Raw genomic sequence first — 21,349 nt, forward strand, 5'->3', positions numbered from 1 at the left:
ATGACTGTTTTGTGTAGTGTTTCTCATCATAGGATGTTACTTGTCAGTATCCCTTCATACCAAAATACATGCTGCAAGCTTCCCATGCAATTACAGAAATTCTTATAAAATAGTATTTGACTAACAAAGGTCTGACACCAGGAACTCTAGTTTTGTGTATCATTGTGGAAAAAACCCTATTTGTTTAACATAATATTTTTGCTTTCTACATTAAACTACCAATTTCTAAAACTGTCAGCAGAAACAACAAAAAGGCAAAAGACTGTTTACCTTTAGTGGAAAATACCCAAGAAAAATGAAAACAAGCTATAAAATGAGAGGAAGAGCATAATACAGTAAGGACAGAAAACTTCTGCTTTCACCTGTAGAGTCACAGGTGAGTTTGCAGCATGACATAGTAAAATATTTTCCTGCATTACAAATACTCTTACATGTCAGCTTCCTAAGAGATAAAACTTATTTTGTCAGTATGTAATAAAAGCAGTAAATAATATTTACATTTATCTCCTGTATTTTACTTTTAGAACACTGACTTCTATATCTGAACTATACTCAATTAACTGATATCATCATAGGCATATATCATGTTAATGTAAGTAACAATGAAACACTAAGAATGCACATTTATGTAGCATGTGCTCTAACAAGAATTTACCTCTCCTCTCAATGTACTCCTCAAATTCTAAAACAGAATAAGTTTAAATATTTCTAAGACCTTTACAAAAAACTACTTTTGCATGCCTCTTCTGTGCCCTTGCTCCACTGGATATCAGGGAAACACAGACAACAGCATTTTGTTCAAAGGAAGAAATCAGCTTTCCTTTATCAATATGTTTAATTTATAATAATGAGACTGTTTTAGTATTCATCACTTAACACACTATTGGAGAGCAAAAAGGAAGAAAGACTTCCCCCCCAAGATGCATTCTTTTAGTTTTTACTTCACACATGGTAACAAGCCTCTTAAAACATATCTAGGAAGTGTTTTGTTATTATTTTGGTTTTCTTTGTTTGCTTTAATAAACTTAGTTAAGCAAAACACTTCTACTTGGATTAACCAAGAAATAAAGATCAGAAACTTGCTCAAGTAACAAAAAAACAAAGCTTTTTTTTCCCCATAAATATAAGTTAATCCAAGAATAAACAAACACTAGTATCAGTACCTAGGACAGAACTATTTGTCTTCTATTCCTGTAAATTTGTGGATATGTTTTCAAATTAGGGGACATATGCCCAACTAGACACATTAACTTGGGCATAGTGCCACACAGCATGGATATTCATCCATCCAGCTCACACCTGTCTAGTTCAGAGCACTGGCACAGAAAACACTTTCACAAGCCTCTCTGTATAGATACATTTTCATTTATGTAGGGAACTCTTTTGAATATTGCTTTTGATTGTCAGATCAACAATTCAAACAAATTTTTTTTCTTAATAAAGCAAATAAACCCTAAGTATATGTCATTATACCAAGGGTTTCACTGTCTTGGTGTCTGGTAATTGGACCACTAAGAACAGAAGTAAACATCAAATTTGACTGAAATATTAACACCTTCCTGGAAGTCCTACTGCATATTTATCAACATTTAAACAGTATTTTAAAAGAAAATAAGAGACGATGAGAGGACACAGGAAAAAAAAATGTTTGTGTACTTGCTAAAACAGCATGTATCAAAAAAAACCCACACACAAACAGCTTATCCAGGACAATGCTGCTGATCTTATAGCATTAGTCTTGTTCATACATTTATACATAGTGACTCCAGTTGAACAGGGAGTGCTGTTACGCATAATTTTAAAATTACTTTTGAAGTTGAAAATATCACTTGGAGTTTCCAAAAGCCATAGTTTGAAAGAAAAAATGAAAACAAATAAAACAAGGTTTCTACTGTAACAGATAATAGAAAACAGCACTGCTTATCCCTTCGTATTCTGTTGATGGGACCATGTAAAATTTATAAAGTACTTTGAATGCAAAGAAATTTTTTTTTACCTGACAAAAGAACTTGAAAGGAGTCCAATAAATCCTACTGCAGCTCCAATAACAGCTACTTTTCGACAACCTAACAGGTCTGTGAATATGCTGACTATTGGAGAACAGAAGAAGACCATTCCCATAGAAAGAGAGGTCACCCATGCTGCAGAATAGAAAAAGACAGCATTTTAGAAAACCAAGAGATTTCAGCTTTCAGATAGTATTTTTTTTAGAACAGTAAAAAAAAACCACTAAATTGAAACAACTGGGTAACTATTTTTAAAATGTTTAAATACATTAAAATATATTACCTAACATGGTAAAAATTAAAAGCCTTACAAAATTACAGAATCAACTAATTTAAACTTCATCAGCCCAAGGAATGCAAATAGCTACTGAAGTTATTACTTTTTCTTTAAAACAAACAAAAAAACAACACACAAGTATTCCTGCAGCAAGTAACCTAATATTCAAACTGATGACTAGTCCACTAAAGATATCACATTTCACTTGATTTAATACTAGACTTTAAACAGTTAGGATTGATTTAAAAAATAACAAATTTTAACTACATAGATCTAGATCATACCCAACATTAATGAGTAAACCAGCAATTTTATTTTAAAACTAAAAGAACTTGAGCCAGTACAACCATTTCCATATACAATGGGAAAATGTGACTACATCTGATAGTACTCCAGCTTTACAGACATGGTTCAAACTCTACTTTGTTTATAAATGAGTCTTTAGAGCATTAAGATTCAGTTCAGGTGAGTACACTGAAGTTTCAGCCAGAAGTGTGGGTTTTATTCCAAGTGTACCAAAAATATCTTCAAACAACTTAGAAGAGAATTTGATTTACAATTAAAAGTCAACTTTCTGCTTCACTTTGTACAGGGGTTCAGAACCACATTGATTAGACAAGAGCAAGAAAACATTCTTCCAAATATGAGATACTGATGTTACACTGAGTTCTCCCAGGGCATAGAGGTAAACCAAGCTGCCATAACAACAGTTAAAACAAATATATTCAGGTGAGTAAATGCCTCCATCTGTTTGGAAAAAAAATGTCTAAACAGGTAGTGGAAAAAGCTGCTAAGGCAAGATGCATTAGAAAAAATATTTCAGCTTTTTTTAATTTTATGGAAGAAGAAAGAACTCTTTCAATATGGAATGGGTTTAAATCTTAATTTTATTTACAATATCTTTCCTAAAGACAGTTATATTAAATAACTGTGATTCAGTGACAAGGGAAATTAAATTTATCTGAAAAAACATAACCAAGAGACATAATGAAGAATATTTGCAAGTATATCGATACCAAGACTTAGAAGTAGTGTTCTTAAAGCTCCAGTGAGCTCTGTCCATTGGTAAATACTCATTGTGCCAGGCACTAAAGAAAACAGAGCAAAACAAACAAGCAAAAAAAAAATTTTTTTCGAAGAGTTTACAATATAAATGAAAGACAAAAGAGAACAGACGGTTAGAGGAAAAACAGATGCAAGACTACAAGAAATAAAGTCTATTTTAGGACAAACAATAAACCATGACCTAACTGTTTAGGGTGAGGGGGGATATTATTGGGTTTTTTTGAACATGTGATAAATATAATGGAGTTTCAAGGCACAATCTGAAGAAGAGTGAGGTACTTTCATGGGTATTTGCTGCATTTCTTGGGTATGAGTAACCCAGTGAAGACAGCCCTGCCAGACTTGCACCTCTGCAGCAGAAACACAGCTGTATGAAGAGAGAGCAGGAAGGGTTAGGAAGAACAAGGCCTCTGTGTCACTGACTGAAAGACAAAGACCAAATTTATGAAAGGTCTGTCCTTTCTCTTCCTCTGCAGTCAAGGAAGGCTCAAACACATCTTGGGTGTGGCAAGAGATGACTTAGAGATCTGTCCATGTTACAGCCCAGGCAGCTCCTGATATTGCAAGATAATGTTGTATCAACTACCATTTGCAAGCAGAAGTCAGAAGGAGTAAATATTCTAACGCAGCCTGGAGACCAACCAGCTGCAAAGCTTCTAAGAAGTCCAACTTCTACAAGAGTCTTCATCTTTTTACTTAGAGTACTGGTTGACAGCCACCTGAACATGAGCCAAAAAAGCCAACAGCATCCTGGCTTGTCTCAGGAACAGTGTGGCCAACAGGACTAGGGAAGTAAATGTCCACTTGTACTTGGCACTGGTGAGACCACACCTCAAATACTGTTAATGGTTGGACTTGACCATCTTAAAGGTCTTTTACAACCTAAATTATTTTATGATTTTGTCTTTCCCAGAGTGAGCTATATAGATCCCCTGCAGTTCTGCTATCCAAATAATACTGCAAACACTAGGAGGTAGAACATCCATGGCTTCTTGTCACCCCCCCAAATCAATGGTAGGTCCACCACCACCAGTCCTCAGCACTTTATGACTTGCAGGGCAGCACCAAGAATCATAGAGTACACGTGGCACCTGGTATATCTGCAAGGCCAAAAGAAAACACAGCTTGAAGTTGAGAAGTGGGGATTACAAGACTCATTGTCATCAGATTCATAGTGGTATGACAGTATCAAGGAATGGTTGAACCTCCCGCCAGCCTTCCTGCCTCAGTATGAGAAGACAAAGGCAACTGTGGCACTAGACAAGCCCACCAGACATCACTGGTTATGCGAATCCAGTCTCACATGGGCAGGTACAGGCATCCCACCCACAAACAGGTAAAGAAACTGGACAACTGAAACAGAGTTTAAGTAGCTTGCATCAAGTAGGACTAAATTACTTCAGAGCCACAAATTCAGAGTCCAACAGTTGTAATTTCCACTTAGCACAGGCTGGGATTCAAGTAGCATTCTCAGTGTAACCAAATAGTTTACAGTACTTTTTAATGTCTTACAGAGCTAATAACATAATTGGTACATAAAAGCCCAAAGTGAAAATGTTCAGCTCAAATTTCATTCAATTAACAAAATACTGACTATGTCTCTTGATGCTTCCAGGTACTACTGAATGAAACATGCCTTTATTAACACTTGATCCTCTCCTTATTACAATGAGAGGCGAAGCTTGAAAGAGAAGAAAGCTTCCCACAGATTTTCAATACAATAGACAGTTAAGAGGAAGGACAATGGCCTTATCTGAAGCATTTCAGAATGACACTGCAATTAAACTGCAGAAGTGGGAGCCCATGCTCTACCACTTACCTACCTAATGGAAACTGGAACCTTTTAACTTGAAATCAATACAAGGCTCTTCAGTCCTACAGAAATGTAGCTAACAATATGCTGCTGGCATGCCTCATATGAACAGGCTTATTATTTAATGAAAATTATGTTCTTTAACTTCACATGAATGCATAGTTCAAGAAAATTTACTTTATTTGTCCTCTGTGAAGAAATCTAGCACCAAAAGGAATTAAGATAATAACAGAATAGCATGTTTAAAGTGTTAATTTCCTTAAGATACATAATTCCTCCTGCAATATGTTGATCCTATAAAGAAGTTAATGGATATAAAATGTATTCAATAGATCCAAGTAAGTTTTTGGCTTCGTTCAGCTAGGTTTTCTAGCGTTCTTACACTTTTTCACTCAGTATGAAAGAGATACTATGAATTGTCTTCCACATTTTTTAAATAGAAATTACAACAGTTGTCCCAAATAAGTAATATGAAAAATTACAAATGCAGCTAGCCAGGATAATGAGAGCTCTTTAGAGCAGTTAATGAAAACATTTCTCCTCCGGGCTATTGGCTGCTCTCCTGGCCACAAGCTGGCTATATTCCAGAGCTGCTAATTCAGATAGTAATACAGCACCTAATTGCTACATATAACTGCATTCATATTCATATATAAAACATTCTGATTGCCATAGAAAAGCTATTCCTACTTGAAGAATTTAAGCCTTCCTTGAGGCAGTAGAAGTCAAGAATTAACTCCTCAAAACACATAATTGCAGAACAACCAATTCCCAAGCTTCCCTAGAAGGCCAGAGAGGCTATTGATAGCATCTACAATGGAAAGTCTGCTTCTATGTCTTTGAAACACACAACAGATCTGAGTACGTGTTCTCATATTGCTTTATTTTTCTGTTCAACTAAGAAACTACACTATTCCACAAATATGCTGCCATTTTACCATGAGTTTTTAAAAGCCAGCCAGTTTAAATAGAATGTCTTTTGTCTTCAGCAATAAATACAATATCTAATATCTGAGCATTTACAAAAATCACTCCCATCATCACAGCTGGATTAAATACATATTTATCTACCAACCTGTTACGTGTTTTAGTTCATTCTTTAGACTCAAGCACTAGGACTTACAGACAACAGAAAAGAAAGCATTAATACCATATCATACTGGAATGCTTTATAGTGCATAAATTTAAATAAAGGCTACTCATCCATAGCATTCCTATTTACAACCAAATTTTTTCTATACATTAGATTAAGAATTTTCTCAGTTTTATCTTCACAAGTGTTTTTCAAGTGGTTGGCTTAACACAGTGATAACAACCTTTATTCTTTAATGAACTTCAAAGAATGCTTTTAACATCTTCCCCTGAGAATTTTCTGCTGCAGATAGGGAACAAAAAGCTACTGTCTGGAAGGCAAGTGATTTAAGGTAAGGGAAGAGAAGAAAATTTAAATTGAGGATTCAAAAAAATCAACTAAAAAATATTTTGTTTCCCCACATTAAAAAAAAAAAAATCAGATATGCATGTTTGTGTAGCTCATGCAAACCAAGATAGCAGTATAAATACAGTTCACTGGATAGCTTGCAGAGTAATTTGTTTGGCACTACACATACTAAGACAGAGGCTCAGATGGTGGAAAGTGAGACCAAGACTCAAAACTTTCTCCATTTAATACAACAGATTTTCATGCACGCACAGTTTTTAAGCACTTGCAAAAGAGTGGCCAACCATCCCCTAAACCAGTATGTCTCCTTACTGTCACACATCCTTCCTAAAATTCTGTTCTCCCACCATCTCACTATGTAACCAGTACAGTAGTTCAGGCCATACTATACCACCAATACTGTTAAATACAAACTATAATTATGCTGGAAAGTAAGAAATTCTTGTGTTGACTTGTAATGAGCAGAAAGTACAGAATCAAACTGCTTCAGAGACGCTCTTTTGATTTATAAGATGGAAATAATATTTCTCTCATACTTAAAGTGTGTGAAGTTCTTGTTTTGTGGAAAGTACTCTACAAAACAGGTTTCTACGAAATCAGTTATTTTAAAATGATTATGTAAAATAAACAATGTAGGCCAAGTTATATGAATGGCAGATGTTTAAAAATGTTTCACTGTCTCACACTGAAAATGTTTGCACAGAAGTAGCCTATTATAATAAAATCATAATGCAGAGTTAATGTAACTGCTTAAGCAATGGCACTTAGTAACTTCTGAAAGCTCAGCTTTAATAGTATTTAGGAGGGTTTCCTTGTATTTTATAAGTATACTTGAAGAAAAGGACAATATTTACAGTATGAACACCTTCATGCTTCCATTAAGCTATTAGCTATGATTTATGCAAGAATAAGGAAGCCTATATGTACTCTCCCAGCCTCAAACCATTAACAGCTGAGGGACTTCATAAGCCAGGTGTGTGTTTGGGTGTTGTTGTTGTTTGCTTTTCTTACTAAACATTACTTTTTTTCCTCCAGTGTACTTATCAATATTCTGGCAATTTTTCCTCTAAGAACTGCCATCCTCTCCTGGAGCACTTAAACATCTTCAGCATCTGCAAAATCTTACAGCAAACTACTCCATAATTCAACTACGGGCTGTGTGAAGGACCTCCACTTCTATTATGGCCATTTACATACAAGGATACTCTCTTCATCAAAGCAGAAGGTTGGCTTCCATAAGAAAATTCGTTATGAGTGTAGCTTGGGAATTTGAGAGATCTTGTTTTGGAGGAAATAGAAGTGGTATTTTAAAGTTATTTCTGGAGATAATTCACTCATCTGCAGCTATTATTAATAATTCCTTGCCTGCATAATCACATTTACATAGCACTTGTTTTTAAGAATGAAATAAATGTAGTACTGTGTGGATCACAGACTGATTTAGCCTAGTATCCTGTTTCTGATCACTACAAAATACTTACGACAAAGAACATTTGAAAAAGGGCTAGCATCCTGCAATACTTTTTCCATGGCTATGTTCTCTCAACATCCAGCAATAAGCAGCTTAGAAACTCCCTACGCAGAAAGTTGCATCTAACCAATCTTCAAGAACATTTAGTTCCATCAATACTACTTTGGCTTAACTGCACTTTATTGTAAATCAGTTCCAGAACATGCTCAGGCACCAGCATAACAAAAAACAAGTTTGTCTTTGTTTTGAACCTGCTCATACTTTAGAGTTCATATTTATTACAGCAGAAGAATTAGTCATCTCAGCTAAACGTCTTCTTGCAACCTGTGATTTTTATATGCCTGTATCAAATCTGTTCATGCTAGTTTCTTCTCCAAAATGAAGCATCTTCTTGACTTAGTCTTAGTATAGAAAATATAATTTTCCCTCTTCCTCCTTTATATTGATTCTAATTGTACTATACTCTTTCCAAGACAGGGTAGTCAGAATTGCATATACTATTTAAGATGGAACAAGCAATTTTCTGTGAGAACTTTTTCCTCAATCTCTTAATTATCCTTTGGGATAAAGGAAGCACAGGATTACCTTTTGCCTAATGCAGTCCAGATATATCCTCTTATTTATTATCTATTTTTCTTTCTCCAGGGAAAAGCTAGTAATTTCCAAAAGAGGGAATTATTCAACGGGTGTTGGGTAACCAACAGAGCAACACAGAACCATTAGACCCAGCCAGTATCAGAACATCCTCCCACATCCACAGAGAGCCTCTGTCAGTCAGCCTCCTGGAGACTGCCAACCCTATTTTTATCCAACCTATCACTACCCAGAGACAATGTGAAATGCCTTGTGCTATGTGCCTTGCTTACACAAGCCTGTGAAAATTGTTTGAGACTGCTCAGTAGCTTCTCAGGGATTCTGAGGAATTTCATTAGCTGTGGGTACAAAAGGGAGAGCAACCAAATTTCCACATAGCTGTTCCCATTACTGAGCAATCCACAGATCATAGAACTGTATGTCAGCAGAAAAGGAAAGCAGATGTTGAAATGCATGTATTGACGCATTTAGAATTCCTACTGTCAAAAAAGTGCACTGCTGGTTCTATTCAAAGGAGATCTGCTGATCTCATTAGAGAAAGTATGTGTTTAAGGACTACAAATAAATTCGTGACATAATGCTGCCACAGGAAGTATCCTATACTCTGAACTCAGGTTACATGACTACAGTTTTCAGTTTGCTTACTTTAAGTACATAGTTTGCAGATGACCAAGCTAGGCTCTCCCTTTAAGCAACACTATTAAAAAAAAAATCCCAATTTAAATGAAAACTAAAATATTTTGGGCAAAGAATTTAGCACAAGGAAACAATCATAGAACAATTTTGATTGGAAAAGACCTTCAAGATTATTGAGTCCAGCCATTAACCTAGCACTGTCAAATCCACCTCTAAGCCATGCCTCTAAGAACCTCATCAATATGTCTTTTAAACACCTCCTCAACCTCTTCTCTGGGCAGCCCATTCCAGTGCCTGACAATCCTTTCTGTGAAGAAGAAATACTATCTCTTTTGGATATCAAAGCTGTATTTTATAGATAATTCTGATTCTTAAAGTCTATTCAAGATCTAATCAGATTTGCACAACACATTCAAAGATATCATGGCCAATACACAAAGATTTATGAACCAGGGACTAGCAGAAGTATCCAACCGGAATACAAGACTGTTTCCCCCCCCCCCTCTTTTTTTTTCTTGTTCCTGAGCAACAAGTCTTTTATTGAATAACCTTATTACTGCAAGATACCAGTAGTTACAAGTCAGAAACCAAGAACTATGTATGACCCACTGGATCCCAATAAAGAGATCTTTGAACAGACACCCTGTTTCCATATCACAAGCATGAAAGCATAATATCTTTTTTTCAGATTGCCTTAATCATTTCATTCTGAAAAGATTGAACTCAGATTTTAGAAACAGCTGCAAGCTTTCCTGTGCTTATGCATAGCATCTCTTCCATACATGTGCCTTATGACAGTGAGAAATGCTACTTCGGGTATGTGTGTGCCACTTTAATCTTAACACAACAAGGTGAAAAGCAACAAACTTGCCAATATATTGTAAAATTAGCAAAATAAGCTCATATAGCAGGAGTAAGAAACAAAACAAAACAACCCCCACACACTACATCAAGTCAGAACATACACCAATTTCTTCCAAGGCTTTATACACCATAAATGTTCTCTGACATGATGTGAAATAAGTGAAAGACCTAGTACCAGAAGAGATTTCATGTATATCCTTAATACATGACCCTCCCCAAGCTTGCCACTTAGAAAAAATAGGACTAGAACAGTTTTACCCTCTGCCTTTGTAAATTATGACAACTCAAGATCAGAATTTCTACTGAAATCAAGTCCTTGTGAGCACAAGCAGCAGTAAAACAGAAAAACAAATATTCATGCACTGACAAAACAACCTGTATCACTGCAACTAGCTGATTACTTAGCTACCATCTAATTTACACTCACTATAATAACACTAGGTTAGGCAGAGTTGTATGGGCTTTTGTGTGTTGACTCCTCCTTTAACAAATCAAAAAAACAGATAGTAATGGTGAATCTGAAGCCAAGTACCACTGGAAACTGATCATGACACTTTCTTCAAACTATAAGGCACAAAATGGAACATAAAACACTTAAAGATGTTCTTAAAGGCAAACAACTTTTACTACTAGAGATACTGCTAATCTTAAAAGTTAGAGGGAAATAAATGTTTAAGTTAGTAAAAACTAACACAAAAGCTCTAAAGTAAAAAGTGCAGTTAGGCAAAACATGGCTGGTAGAGATTATAAGTATTAAGCCTTCAGGAACCTTTAAAGGAAGGCTGAAGTCAATCATTAACAGAAAACCACATGCATTTAGATTCCATGGCAAACTGAGCTTGACCTTTGACACTTAATAAAGTCTGAAAATGCTGTGGTAGGAAGAATAAACAAGGAACAAATCGATAAGAAATGGCTGTAACCACTTGTTTTTCCTTTTAGAAGTCATACAAGAATGTTTTCTGCTGACTGTCTTGAGACAGTTTTCAAAGCACAATCATGTTTTTAACTAATGATCTAAAAAAACTGAATTCTAGAACTGTTTTCCAGGCACATTTTTTATCTTTCTTTCCTTCCTTCTCCTCCCAAATTAGCACTGGTTTCTTTTTTTTTTTTTTTAATACCAAACAGTTGAAGACCAAGCATCATGTTCTGTTTTGATTTAGGATCAGTGACATTCTATGTAGGAAAGCATTAGCTATTAACTTCAAAGATGACAGCCTGATTTGCCAGAAAAGCTTAATCATAACTGCTCTCGCAACCAACAGTTACAGACATATTCCAAACACATCTGCAACTAAATGTGTCATGCAACACTCTCACGTTTTAGAGCTATAGCACAGATTAGACCTCAAGACTTAAATGGAGCTACTTAGTCACCTTCTTTCCCCTACCTCAAGTGCACTGGGGCAAGACACGCAAATGAAGGTTGCCTTTCAAATGGCAAGAGCATACATTTCACTTCTATAGCATCAGAAGTCCTTGTGAGACCATGATGAAGATACAAACAGACAAGAAAAAAAATCTGACTTCACAAGTAAGTTGGGTGTGCTATTTGAAGTTCAGAAGCAGAGTTTTCCATCAAGCACCTCACAAACTAACTTTTCACATGCAAAGACCATTCTGAGTCCATCAAAATTGACTAAGAGACCCCATCACATCTCAGTGACCTTATGAGCACCCTCAGTACAGGTAACAGCGTATATTCTCTGATTACATCAACATATTGCCCTTATGTTCGGTAGGTCCCCACTGAATAACTAAACTCAGTTTAGGCCTCAAATCCATATCTTCAAGGCTCAAACTGTTAGCTAAAAGACCTCCTAATGTTACAAACCACCATTCCCCACTATCCACCCACTATCATTAAAAGCATCCCATTTAGGGCTTTATAGGCAAACAAGTCCCCATTTTCAGCAACAGCTTACCACAAAGAAGGAAGGTACACTAACCAAACCCAAAATACTATTACATAGAACAAAAAACCTAAGAAGAAATTATTGTAGGACAAATTTTTTAGATGATTTAACAGCTAAATATTTTTCAAGGTAAGATCTTATTGTTAAACTAGCATCTGCTTTAGAGGGGAAGAATCTGCATTTATATAGAAATGAAAATGTCTATTTTGAAACAGGACATTTCAATAAAAAAAACAGACAAGTGTTCAGAAGTATGTGCCTGCATTCAGTATTACAAGTGCAAACATTAAATTCTACAGCAAAATTCTGTCTTTGGGATTGTAACATGATTTTGCTCTATGAGTTATGTGGAAATCTACATTTGACTTTACAAGAAGCAATCTTAAAGGTAAAGTGAGGTGACAAGAAGTTCAGTATGCCTATCTTTCACAAAGAATGCTTAATTTTTTCCTCGATATTTATATATAAAGGATCTCATTATAAAAACACTGCCAAATGGAAATACAAATCCAAAATCAGACTGTTTAAAAGTGATACTAATTCTTAAGTGTTGTGTTCACTAGCCAAGATAAATGGAAGATTTACATGCATCATATTTTTTTTGCCCGTATTTCCTATTCTCTTCCCTTCAAATACTGAAAACTAAGTAAAATAACAGGGGTACCATAAGTTTTTGCACAGCAAACAAACAGAATAAAATGTTGTCCCTTTCAGAGACTTAAGAGGAAGAGGGGATCATTTGCATGGAAAGCTTGATAAGAGCAAATATGAGAAAAAGCATATATGACAAGGTAATTCTCTATGTCAGCATGTGGCCTTGGTATCAGTTACACACACATGACTCAGATTGTGAACTCTGTAATCCCTGTAACCAAGTAAACCAGCCACTGTAACTCTTCACCTTGTTATTCTTCCTCATCTCCATCCAAAACTCTCAAGTCTGCCAATATCACTCTCTGGGACAATAAACTATTTCTCCTTAATTTAGAGCTCAACTACTCCAGCAGTTATCTTGTATCTGATTTCCAGCAATCCAAATGCACAGGTTGTCATACCTCTAGAAAACCTAAACAAATTGCTACTTTTCACACACAAAGTAATTTTATCTTGGATATACAGTTGATGGACCCTCATGAATTTGACTTGCTGGATACATAACGGTTCATACATGCAAATGAGATAAATCAGTCTGACAGACGCAGGACATACAAACTACAGCTTGTTGAAGTTACTTCTTCACAGGTTTAGAGTGAGCATCTGTCCCATCTAGTGTAATACCCAGTTTGCAAAAAATCAAAAGCAAGAGGTTACACATTTATTTATTCATATTTATTTATATCAACAGGATTTTGACTAACGTCTCCAGACAGACACTGCAAACACCACAGGTAACTTAAAATTTAGATTATATTTACAGTTAATAAAGTACAAACTTTAAAAAAAAAAAAACTTCCCATTAAGCTGTTGAATCACAGGCCACCTTCTCCCAACCATTAAAACGTTTCTTAGGAAACTCTGAGTCAAACATGAAAGCAAACACTTCCTCAAAACTATTTTAAAGGAGCATCATATTTACTTTAAATTCATATTCTACAGCTGAGAATTTAAATTTGTGCTGGGTTGACCCTGGCTGGATGCCAGGTACCCACCAAAAAGCAGCTCTATCACTCCCCTCCTCAGCTGGACAGGGTGGGGAGGGGAGAAAACCAACAAATGACTCACAAGTCAAGATAAGGACAGGGACAGATAACTCACCAACTACTTACTATCACAGGCTAAACAGACTCAACTTGGTGAAAATCAGTCAAATTCAGAGTAGAGTAATATAGGTAAAATCTAGTAAAAAAAAAAGTAGTAAAGCACATATAAAGTAAAAAGCATATATTAACAATATCTTGAATAAATCTGGGTTTCAACTCAAGAAACACATCTTTCTATTCCAGTAACATTCCTACTACATTATTTATTCTTTTACTTTGGATCCACCTATTTGTGATCCTTTACCAAAACTACAATACCTGCTACCCCACCCAAAAAAAGCACAACATCAAGGTTTGATTTAGAGACACAACTTTCTGAAGATTCATTTAAAGAAAGAATAATTTCACTTAATAAAGATCCCACAATCTTTAAAACAAACCAAATGGTTTTGCTGAATATTCTGCTGTATTCTGAAAAAAATATCTGAAGTCCAAAGCTCTTATTTATAAAATAAGTAGGTAAAACACTACAAAACTTGAGCCAACCATACTGCTGTTCATTTCCTCCCCCATTTTTCACTAATGCCTTTAGCTCTTACAGCTTCTGGGCAGCTGTATTGAAAAGACTCTTTGTACCCACCATGAGCAAATGGACACAGGCACACACTGCCCAGTATAAATGTTTTTCTCTGAAGTCCTGGATTAAAAAAAAAAATCATTCATTACTGCCTTAAGGTATGAAAGTCTTTTTTTCTTTTAAGAGAAACTGTAAAATTTAGTCAAGAAAACTGCTGGAATCAGTTATCTCCTTTGAATATCTGATTAGAGTTGGAAGACCTTAGGGAGTTTCAATGCCTTACTCTTTAATTGTTTACTAGAGAATCTTCATCTCTATATTTGTTGAAAACAAGCCTAAATCCACCATTCTGCCTACCAATTGCAATAGTCTCACTTAAGCTGTGCAAATCTGAAACACTTTCTTGCAGTGACTCAGCCATTTTTGTGTCAATGGCAAGAAATGGTATACAATCAGTACAGAGATTTTTTTCCAGTTATATTGCATAATAGTACATTATAGAATAATATAACAGTTATCAAAAAAAGGAAAGCACTCAAGTCTTTCTGCTGAAGGATCAATCTCCATCCATTAACATTGCATTCTAATTTCTTAAAAGAGTCTTAGTATTTTAAATGTGGTTTTATTTTATCAGCTTGCAATCTAAGCACCAAGTAGCTCAGCTACTATCATTTCTACAACCATGTCTACTCTAATGCTGTTCCCAGAACAGTAACCCCACTAGATCAGTTAAGGAATTACACCAACAATTGGCCATCTTTGTAGTCAGATCTTAACTCCAAATGATTAAGTGAACTAATATTCCCTATTTTTAATTTTAAGGGGAAGGAAGAGAAGAACTAAAAGTAACATTAAACCTACGAAAAATGCTTTTACATCATAAACAATAACTGTTACTAGAAGACATGAATAACTATCATATTAACATTAATAATAATAGTGTGTATATAATACATATCCAAACTTCACAGAAAACAGCCATGTGACATGTACAGGGATTTTTGGTATTCTAGAACAAAGAAAGCTTCTAGCTCTCATAATGATGTAAAAAGCTGAAGATACAGGACTATTTCCACTGACAAATTACAGCTGCCAAGAGAAGAAAACACAGAAAAAGCAACAGAACATGGAAAATTGCTATTACATTTATTACATATAAGAACCTAAACAAAATATTTTAGTTCTGTTGCTCACAGAGTACAACCCTGAGCTTGGTCAAATGCCTGCTGCAGGCACCGCTACCAAGCTTAACAGGTATCAGACTGTGTCTTCCATCAAGATCCATTTGCACAGTGTTGGGTTATGCAATAAAAAAAAATAATCTGCAAACCCACCAGAGAGGCAATGACAGGGGGAAGCCCAAATAACATCCTGCCCTGGCTGCTCCCAGGCCCAGAGCTGGAGCCTTCCACCCTAATAGCACCAGCCTGGGATGGGGGAGTAAGAAGGGTGGGGCAGAGGCAGATGAAAGGGTTAACAGGAGAAAAAGTGGTCACATGTAAACAGTTTAGTGCTTAGTACACTCATCTGTCCATGCCTTATGCCTGATCAGCAAAGCTTGTCCTGTCTTCTTGCTAAATTCCTTTCTAACCTTTTCTTGAGCAAGGGCCAGGCCATCTGTGTGCTCATTTAGGTGTGCAAGGCCAACACCTGGAGGGATCCACACTGCAAACATGTATACATATATTATAAATATAGATACATACACACACACACTTCTTCCTAGCAGAGCTCCATTCTGTTCAGCTAGAGAAGGGAGTAGGATGAGGCCGCTACTGATGTATTCATGTGAGTGTTGTTATTAGAGTGTCAGTCAGTTCATATGTGTGGTCAGCCATGTATACATGTGTATATGTGGTATACATGAGCACTCTGTCCAAGCATGCCTCCTGGAAATACATCTTCAGTCTCACTACTGGCTACACCAGTGACACAAAGCTGCAGCAGCCTTGCTCTCAGGCTGTCAAATCTGGCCTGATATTTTCCCAAACACTCAGAAGAGGAAAAAAAAGCACTATACTCATATTTAAAATACACTAGTCCTTCCCCTCTGGTCCAATCTTGTATTTTCAGGAAGTTCCACTTGTCATACAAGAATAATTAGTTCCTTCTTCTACCAGGTCTGGTGAACAAGCTGATGAAAAACCAGTGACGGAGTAAAGCTCAGAGCTGTCTAAACAAGACAGTTCTAATTTTTAAAGTTCAGTTTTAATCCCACCATTTTAACAAAGCAGTTTTCACATAGTGTTCCTTCAGGAACAAGCTCATCCTCCCAAAGAGCTACTGTAACACTTATTTCCAGCTACTATATAGCTAATTGATAGGGCACCAGAAGTGCTAAATTGTATCATAGGGGAAGAAGACATCTCAGTTGCACTATAATAAATGGCCTCCCCCCAGAGGTCTCCCGGTCAGTTAGATTCATAAATAGCTTTATATTGATAAAAAGAGTGCTTACTGAGAGGAAACAGATCAAGATAAATTACAAAATATTGAGCAGGTTAATAAGACTTGAGGAGGCAATACGCATGTATGAACAAGACAGGAGCCTGCAATACCAAGAAAAATAAAAGGATTAAGCTGAAAAGCCCACCCTAGCACCTGAAGCTTGTGTGACAGCAGAGTCCTGCATTTCCTCTGGCACCAGCAAGGTGGAGGAAAAAAAAAAAAAAAACAAACAAAAACACAGACCACCAACCACAAACACCGAGAAAGGGGAGAGAAGGAAGACTAGAGAGATTTCTTGGATGACAGGACAGGAACAAAAATATTCTAGCAAACCAGCTAGAGCCTCATACAAGAATGGGTAGTAGAAGTTATGTTAATAAACTGAGTAATTTTAACAAGTCAGACAATACACCTGAAGCACATTCTGGTGGTTTAAGAGGTAGTAAGAGATCAGGAGCTACCAGCACAAAATAGAGACAAATGTAGACACACTTTGTAAGAAAAACTAAGACTGCTATGACTGGACAATGAATGGGAATGCCTGGGTGTGGAAACACCAGAAAGAATGGTAGAAGGCACCTAGATAAACAGATCAAAGATCACCACAACTACATATCAGCTCCTCAAAATACCCAAGCTAGTAAAACAAGGACTGCATTTACACCAAAACAAGGGAGAAACTATAGACTTAAATCGTTAAGAGATAATGGTGGGAAGGTAAACAATACGATTGAAGCTGTAAGACAGCCAAGATAGGGAGACAAAAGACTGAGTTCATTCTAATGACTCAGAGATAGGGTACAAAAGTCACATCCAAATTTAGCACACAACTGCTGATCTAAGAAGAACCCAGAAGACATGAGGATTTGGTAGCTGGAATCTGACATTGCTCATTTCATTGGGAGGACTTTCAGCAAGACCACTTTGACACATTCATCTGTGTGGTCTGGTTGCTTGACAGGATACGTGTGTCTCAGTGCTCATGAGTATATGAGTATTGACAGAGTTTATAAAAGTGTGCGTTGGGGGATGTTCAACTGGTTTTTGGTGTGGATTTTTGCGTTGGTTTCTTTTAAGTAAACATCACCTCCTCATCCTTCAAGGGCTTACAATGAGCTTTGCTACAACAAATGGGACGGGTTAAGAGGAAAAAATGATACTGTAGCAACCAAGGGAACAGTCCACAACATCCATCCACATATAACCCAGGCATCAAGGAAATAACACACATTAGCCTTAGTACAGACCATTTTATGTCTGACTCAACATTTCCCACTATTTGGGGGAAGATTTGGCTGCAAGAGTAATTCCTGCTTTCCTAATGTATGTAACAGTTCATTGTGAAAAAAAAAACACTGATACAGCAAATTAAATGCCAAGCCACTCCAAATTGAACATTCTTTTATAGCTCAAATTTAATTAATTCTCTCCCTAGGTATTCCTGGTTTATGAACCTCACAATTTAAAGACCAATTCAGACAATTCCATACACCAACTCAATCATGTTGCATTTTAATACATTCTTAGACAGTAACTTACATGCAGTGCCTTCCATTTAAGCTAAACAATGCTACATCACTTGTTTGTTCACTCTTTTTTTAGGATCACCTGCTCAAACAAATGAAACTGGCAAGAAAGTAAGACTTGTTAGAAAACAAGTGAAAACAAAAACAAAGTAAAGCTTGTTAAAAAACAAAGGGAAACTAATTAGGACAGGAATTTGATCTAATAAATTATTCTGCGTGAATAATGATCAGCTTGTCAAAATTCATAGTGTTTGTTCATGAAGCTCACAGCTGGAAACAGCAGGGATATTTCAGGTCAAGAATTAGGTTTTTTGGCAAAAACTACACAAAGAAGTTTGCTCAGCTCCTGCCAACACCATGCTTAGCTTGAGGCAATGCTTCTACTTACAGGAGCTCCGAAGTGACTCAATTTTGAAAAATCCTTACTAACATATTCAATAACGAAAAAGGATTCTGGTAGTTCTGCAACCAGCTTACCCTTAATAATACAGACTTCATATGAGAAATTACAGGAGCTTGAAAATAAAAAGACAAAACAGTAATGTTTGAGTATTTCTCTTCCTCTAGTAAACACAACTAAGGACAGCCTCTTAAAAGACAGAGGTCAAGTTCACTAAAGTTTCTCATATTCAAAATGGCTACTTTCAAACAGGGTCATTTGTGCTCTTAAAAAGCCTGCAAGAAAGAAGACGTGAGAGTATTTTTCCCCTACCCCTCAACCCCAGTCAAAGAATAACTTCACATAGTCCCACCAAGGCAAACAGATGATGCCACACATTTCAATATTGGTGACCATAAATAAAAGTTTTCCTAACAATAAGAACTAAATATCCTTCTAGGTGCAGGCTGGTAGGAGCTTCATGAAGAACACAACCTTTTCATAGCTTTAACATAACCAGATACAATAAAGGTATTGTTAAAAAAAAAAAAAAAAACAACCTTTTTATTCTTCAAAAAAAAAAAAACCTCACAGCATTTTTGCATGGCAGAGATACAGCTAGGAACTGTTTTAAAAACTAAACCTCTATAGAAGGCACTTCAGTAAACAATTCAAGAAATGTGATTTTAAGTATGCTTTCTGCATTTCTACATTTTAAGAAAGTAGAATAAAACTTGCACTTTTTCTTTTAAGTTCTTATTCTTTTACAAGGTTTTTCCAGGGTTTTTTTAAGGAGGGTTCTCCCCCGCCTCATTTAAATTTTATTCTAGAAAGCACTAAAACAAAACAGAAGTATTTCTTCACCATAATAAAGAGGTCACCTCCTCTGATGCAAGGCCTTTTCAAAACAGCTGAATATCATGAGCTTTTGTATACCTAAAGGCAGCTTTAAATACTTACCATTCATCAGGCAATCATGAATTCTGATTAAGCATCTTTTGAATAAAGATTTAAATAAACAGTGTTTAGATAGAATCACTTAGAGAATTATCTGGATATGCTAAACTAAACATGCCACTCAGAGTAAGTTTAATGTTAATTGCTTAGAACTTCTTGAAGCTTTCAACAAAAGGTTCATCCATCACAAAAGATCCTTAGAAAAACAAAGTTTCATTGGACAAGAGGAAAAAGCTCTCAGAGGTATGAATAAACTGTCTAAAGGAAACAAGAATAAGTCAATTAGCATACAGAGAGCAGTTACCAGACACATCCAGAAAGAATCCATATTAAGTCTCCTTGTTTGGCAATATTAACAAATCACCTGGAAAAGGGAGAAGGGCTAAAATGACAAAACTCCTCTTAGAAAAGAACTCAGGTGACTGCAGGTGATGGTGGATTTTTGTTTTGTTTGGTTGTGGGGTTTGGGTGTTTGGGGTTTCTTTGTTTCGGATTTGGTTTTAGTTTTTGTTTGGTTGGTTTTGGGTTTTTTGTTTGTTTGTTTATTTGGGGGGGGAATTTAACGGGGATTTTTTGGGGGGTGGTGTTTGTTTTTAGAGAGATTATATATATATGGATAAAATAAGAGGGAGAAGGGGTTTTTTCACTTCTCGTAAAAACAAAAATGGGATGGGACTCCTAAAGTTATCAGAAAGCACATTTAGAATGTAAGGAAGTGTGAATTATGTTAAAAAATAAATTCAACTGTGCATCCTGTACAACTGAGCATTCTGAAGGCCACAGGTATTAGCTGACTTTACAAGAAGCAACTGATATAGGGTCTCTGACTTCCCAGGTCTAAAACCCACTGACTTTTTGAAGGGAAGAAGGTATATAACAGGAAGGACTACTTTTTAAGCATTGGTTACTATTATTGGATACAGAACACTGGCTTAGATCAGTTTGAAGCATGACCTATTATTTTTATGTAATTCTATTTGCTCATGCATGATACACAATTGTGCAATACATAGTGTTATAGCCTTAATGACGATGAATAACTTATTAACATAATAATTTGAAGTTAACCATTAAAGCCATACACCTGGATTTAAAAGAAGTAACAGATGAAAATAAAGACGTCACATGCACCAAGTCCGGACAACACCACATCGGAAGGAGTGACTGATATGCTGAAGGACACAGCTACTATGTGCAGGAACCTCAACATGCTGGGAAGTGTGCCAGCAGGAACAAGAAGGAATTCAAAGAAAGCAAAGTCCAGCACCTGGGATGAAAAAACAACAGAAGCCAGTCTAGGCTGCAGGTCAATTGCTTAGAAAGCAAATTTGCAGAAAGGGACATGAGAGACATGGACACAAGCTGAATCTGAGTCAGCAGTGTGCTCTTCAGCAACAAAAACTGACTGCTTTTGTGTTCCAGGTTGCATTAGCAGGAGCATTGCCAGCAGGCTGAGGGACATGGGCATTCCACTTACATAAGGCTGTATCCGGAGATGCACTGAGTTTTCTGCTACCCAGAGCAAGAGACAGAAATTTACAGAGAGCATTGAGTGCAGGACAAGGCCACCAAGATGACTGAGGGCTGGGGCACGTAATACAGGAGGAAAGACTTGGAAAATTTGGTTTGTTCAGCCTTAAGAAAAGGCTTGGGAGGCAGAAGCAGCACAGATCTTG

The 21,349-nt window shown here is 36.3% G+C and overlaps 1 protein-coding gene across 1 annotated transcript in view; it reads right to left on the reverse strand.

The window, feature by feature from the left end:
* SLC16A10 (solute carrier family 16 member 10) overlaps positions 1 to 21,349 on the reverse strand; it is a 70,915-nt gene that overhangs the window by 29,289 nt on the left and 20,277 nt on the right. The window contains exon 2 of the mRNA XM_082050106.1: positions 1,997 to 2,141. Within this exon, the coding sequence (XP_081906232.1) occupies positions 1,997 to 2,141 (145 nt within the window). The remainder of the gene's footprint in view (positions 1 to 1,996; positions 2,142 to 21,349) is intronic.

The sequence above is a fragment of the Streptopelia decaocto genome (assembly GCF_964273445.1).
Source record: "Streptopelia decaocto genome assembly, chromosome: 3".
Taxonomy (NCBI): domain Eukaryota; kingdom Metazoa; phylum Chordata; class Aves; order Columbiformes; family Columbidae; genus Streptopelia; species Streptopelia decaocto.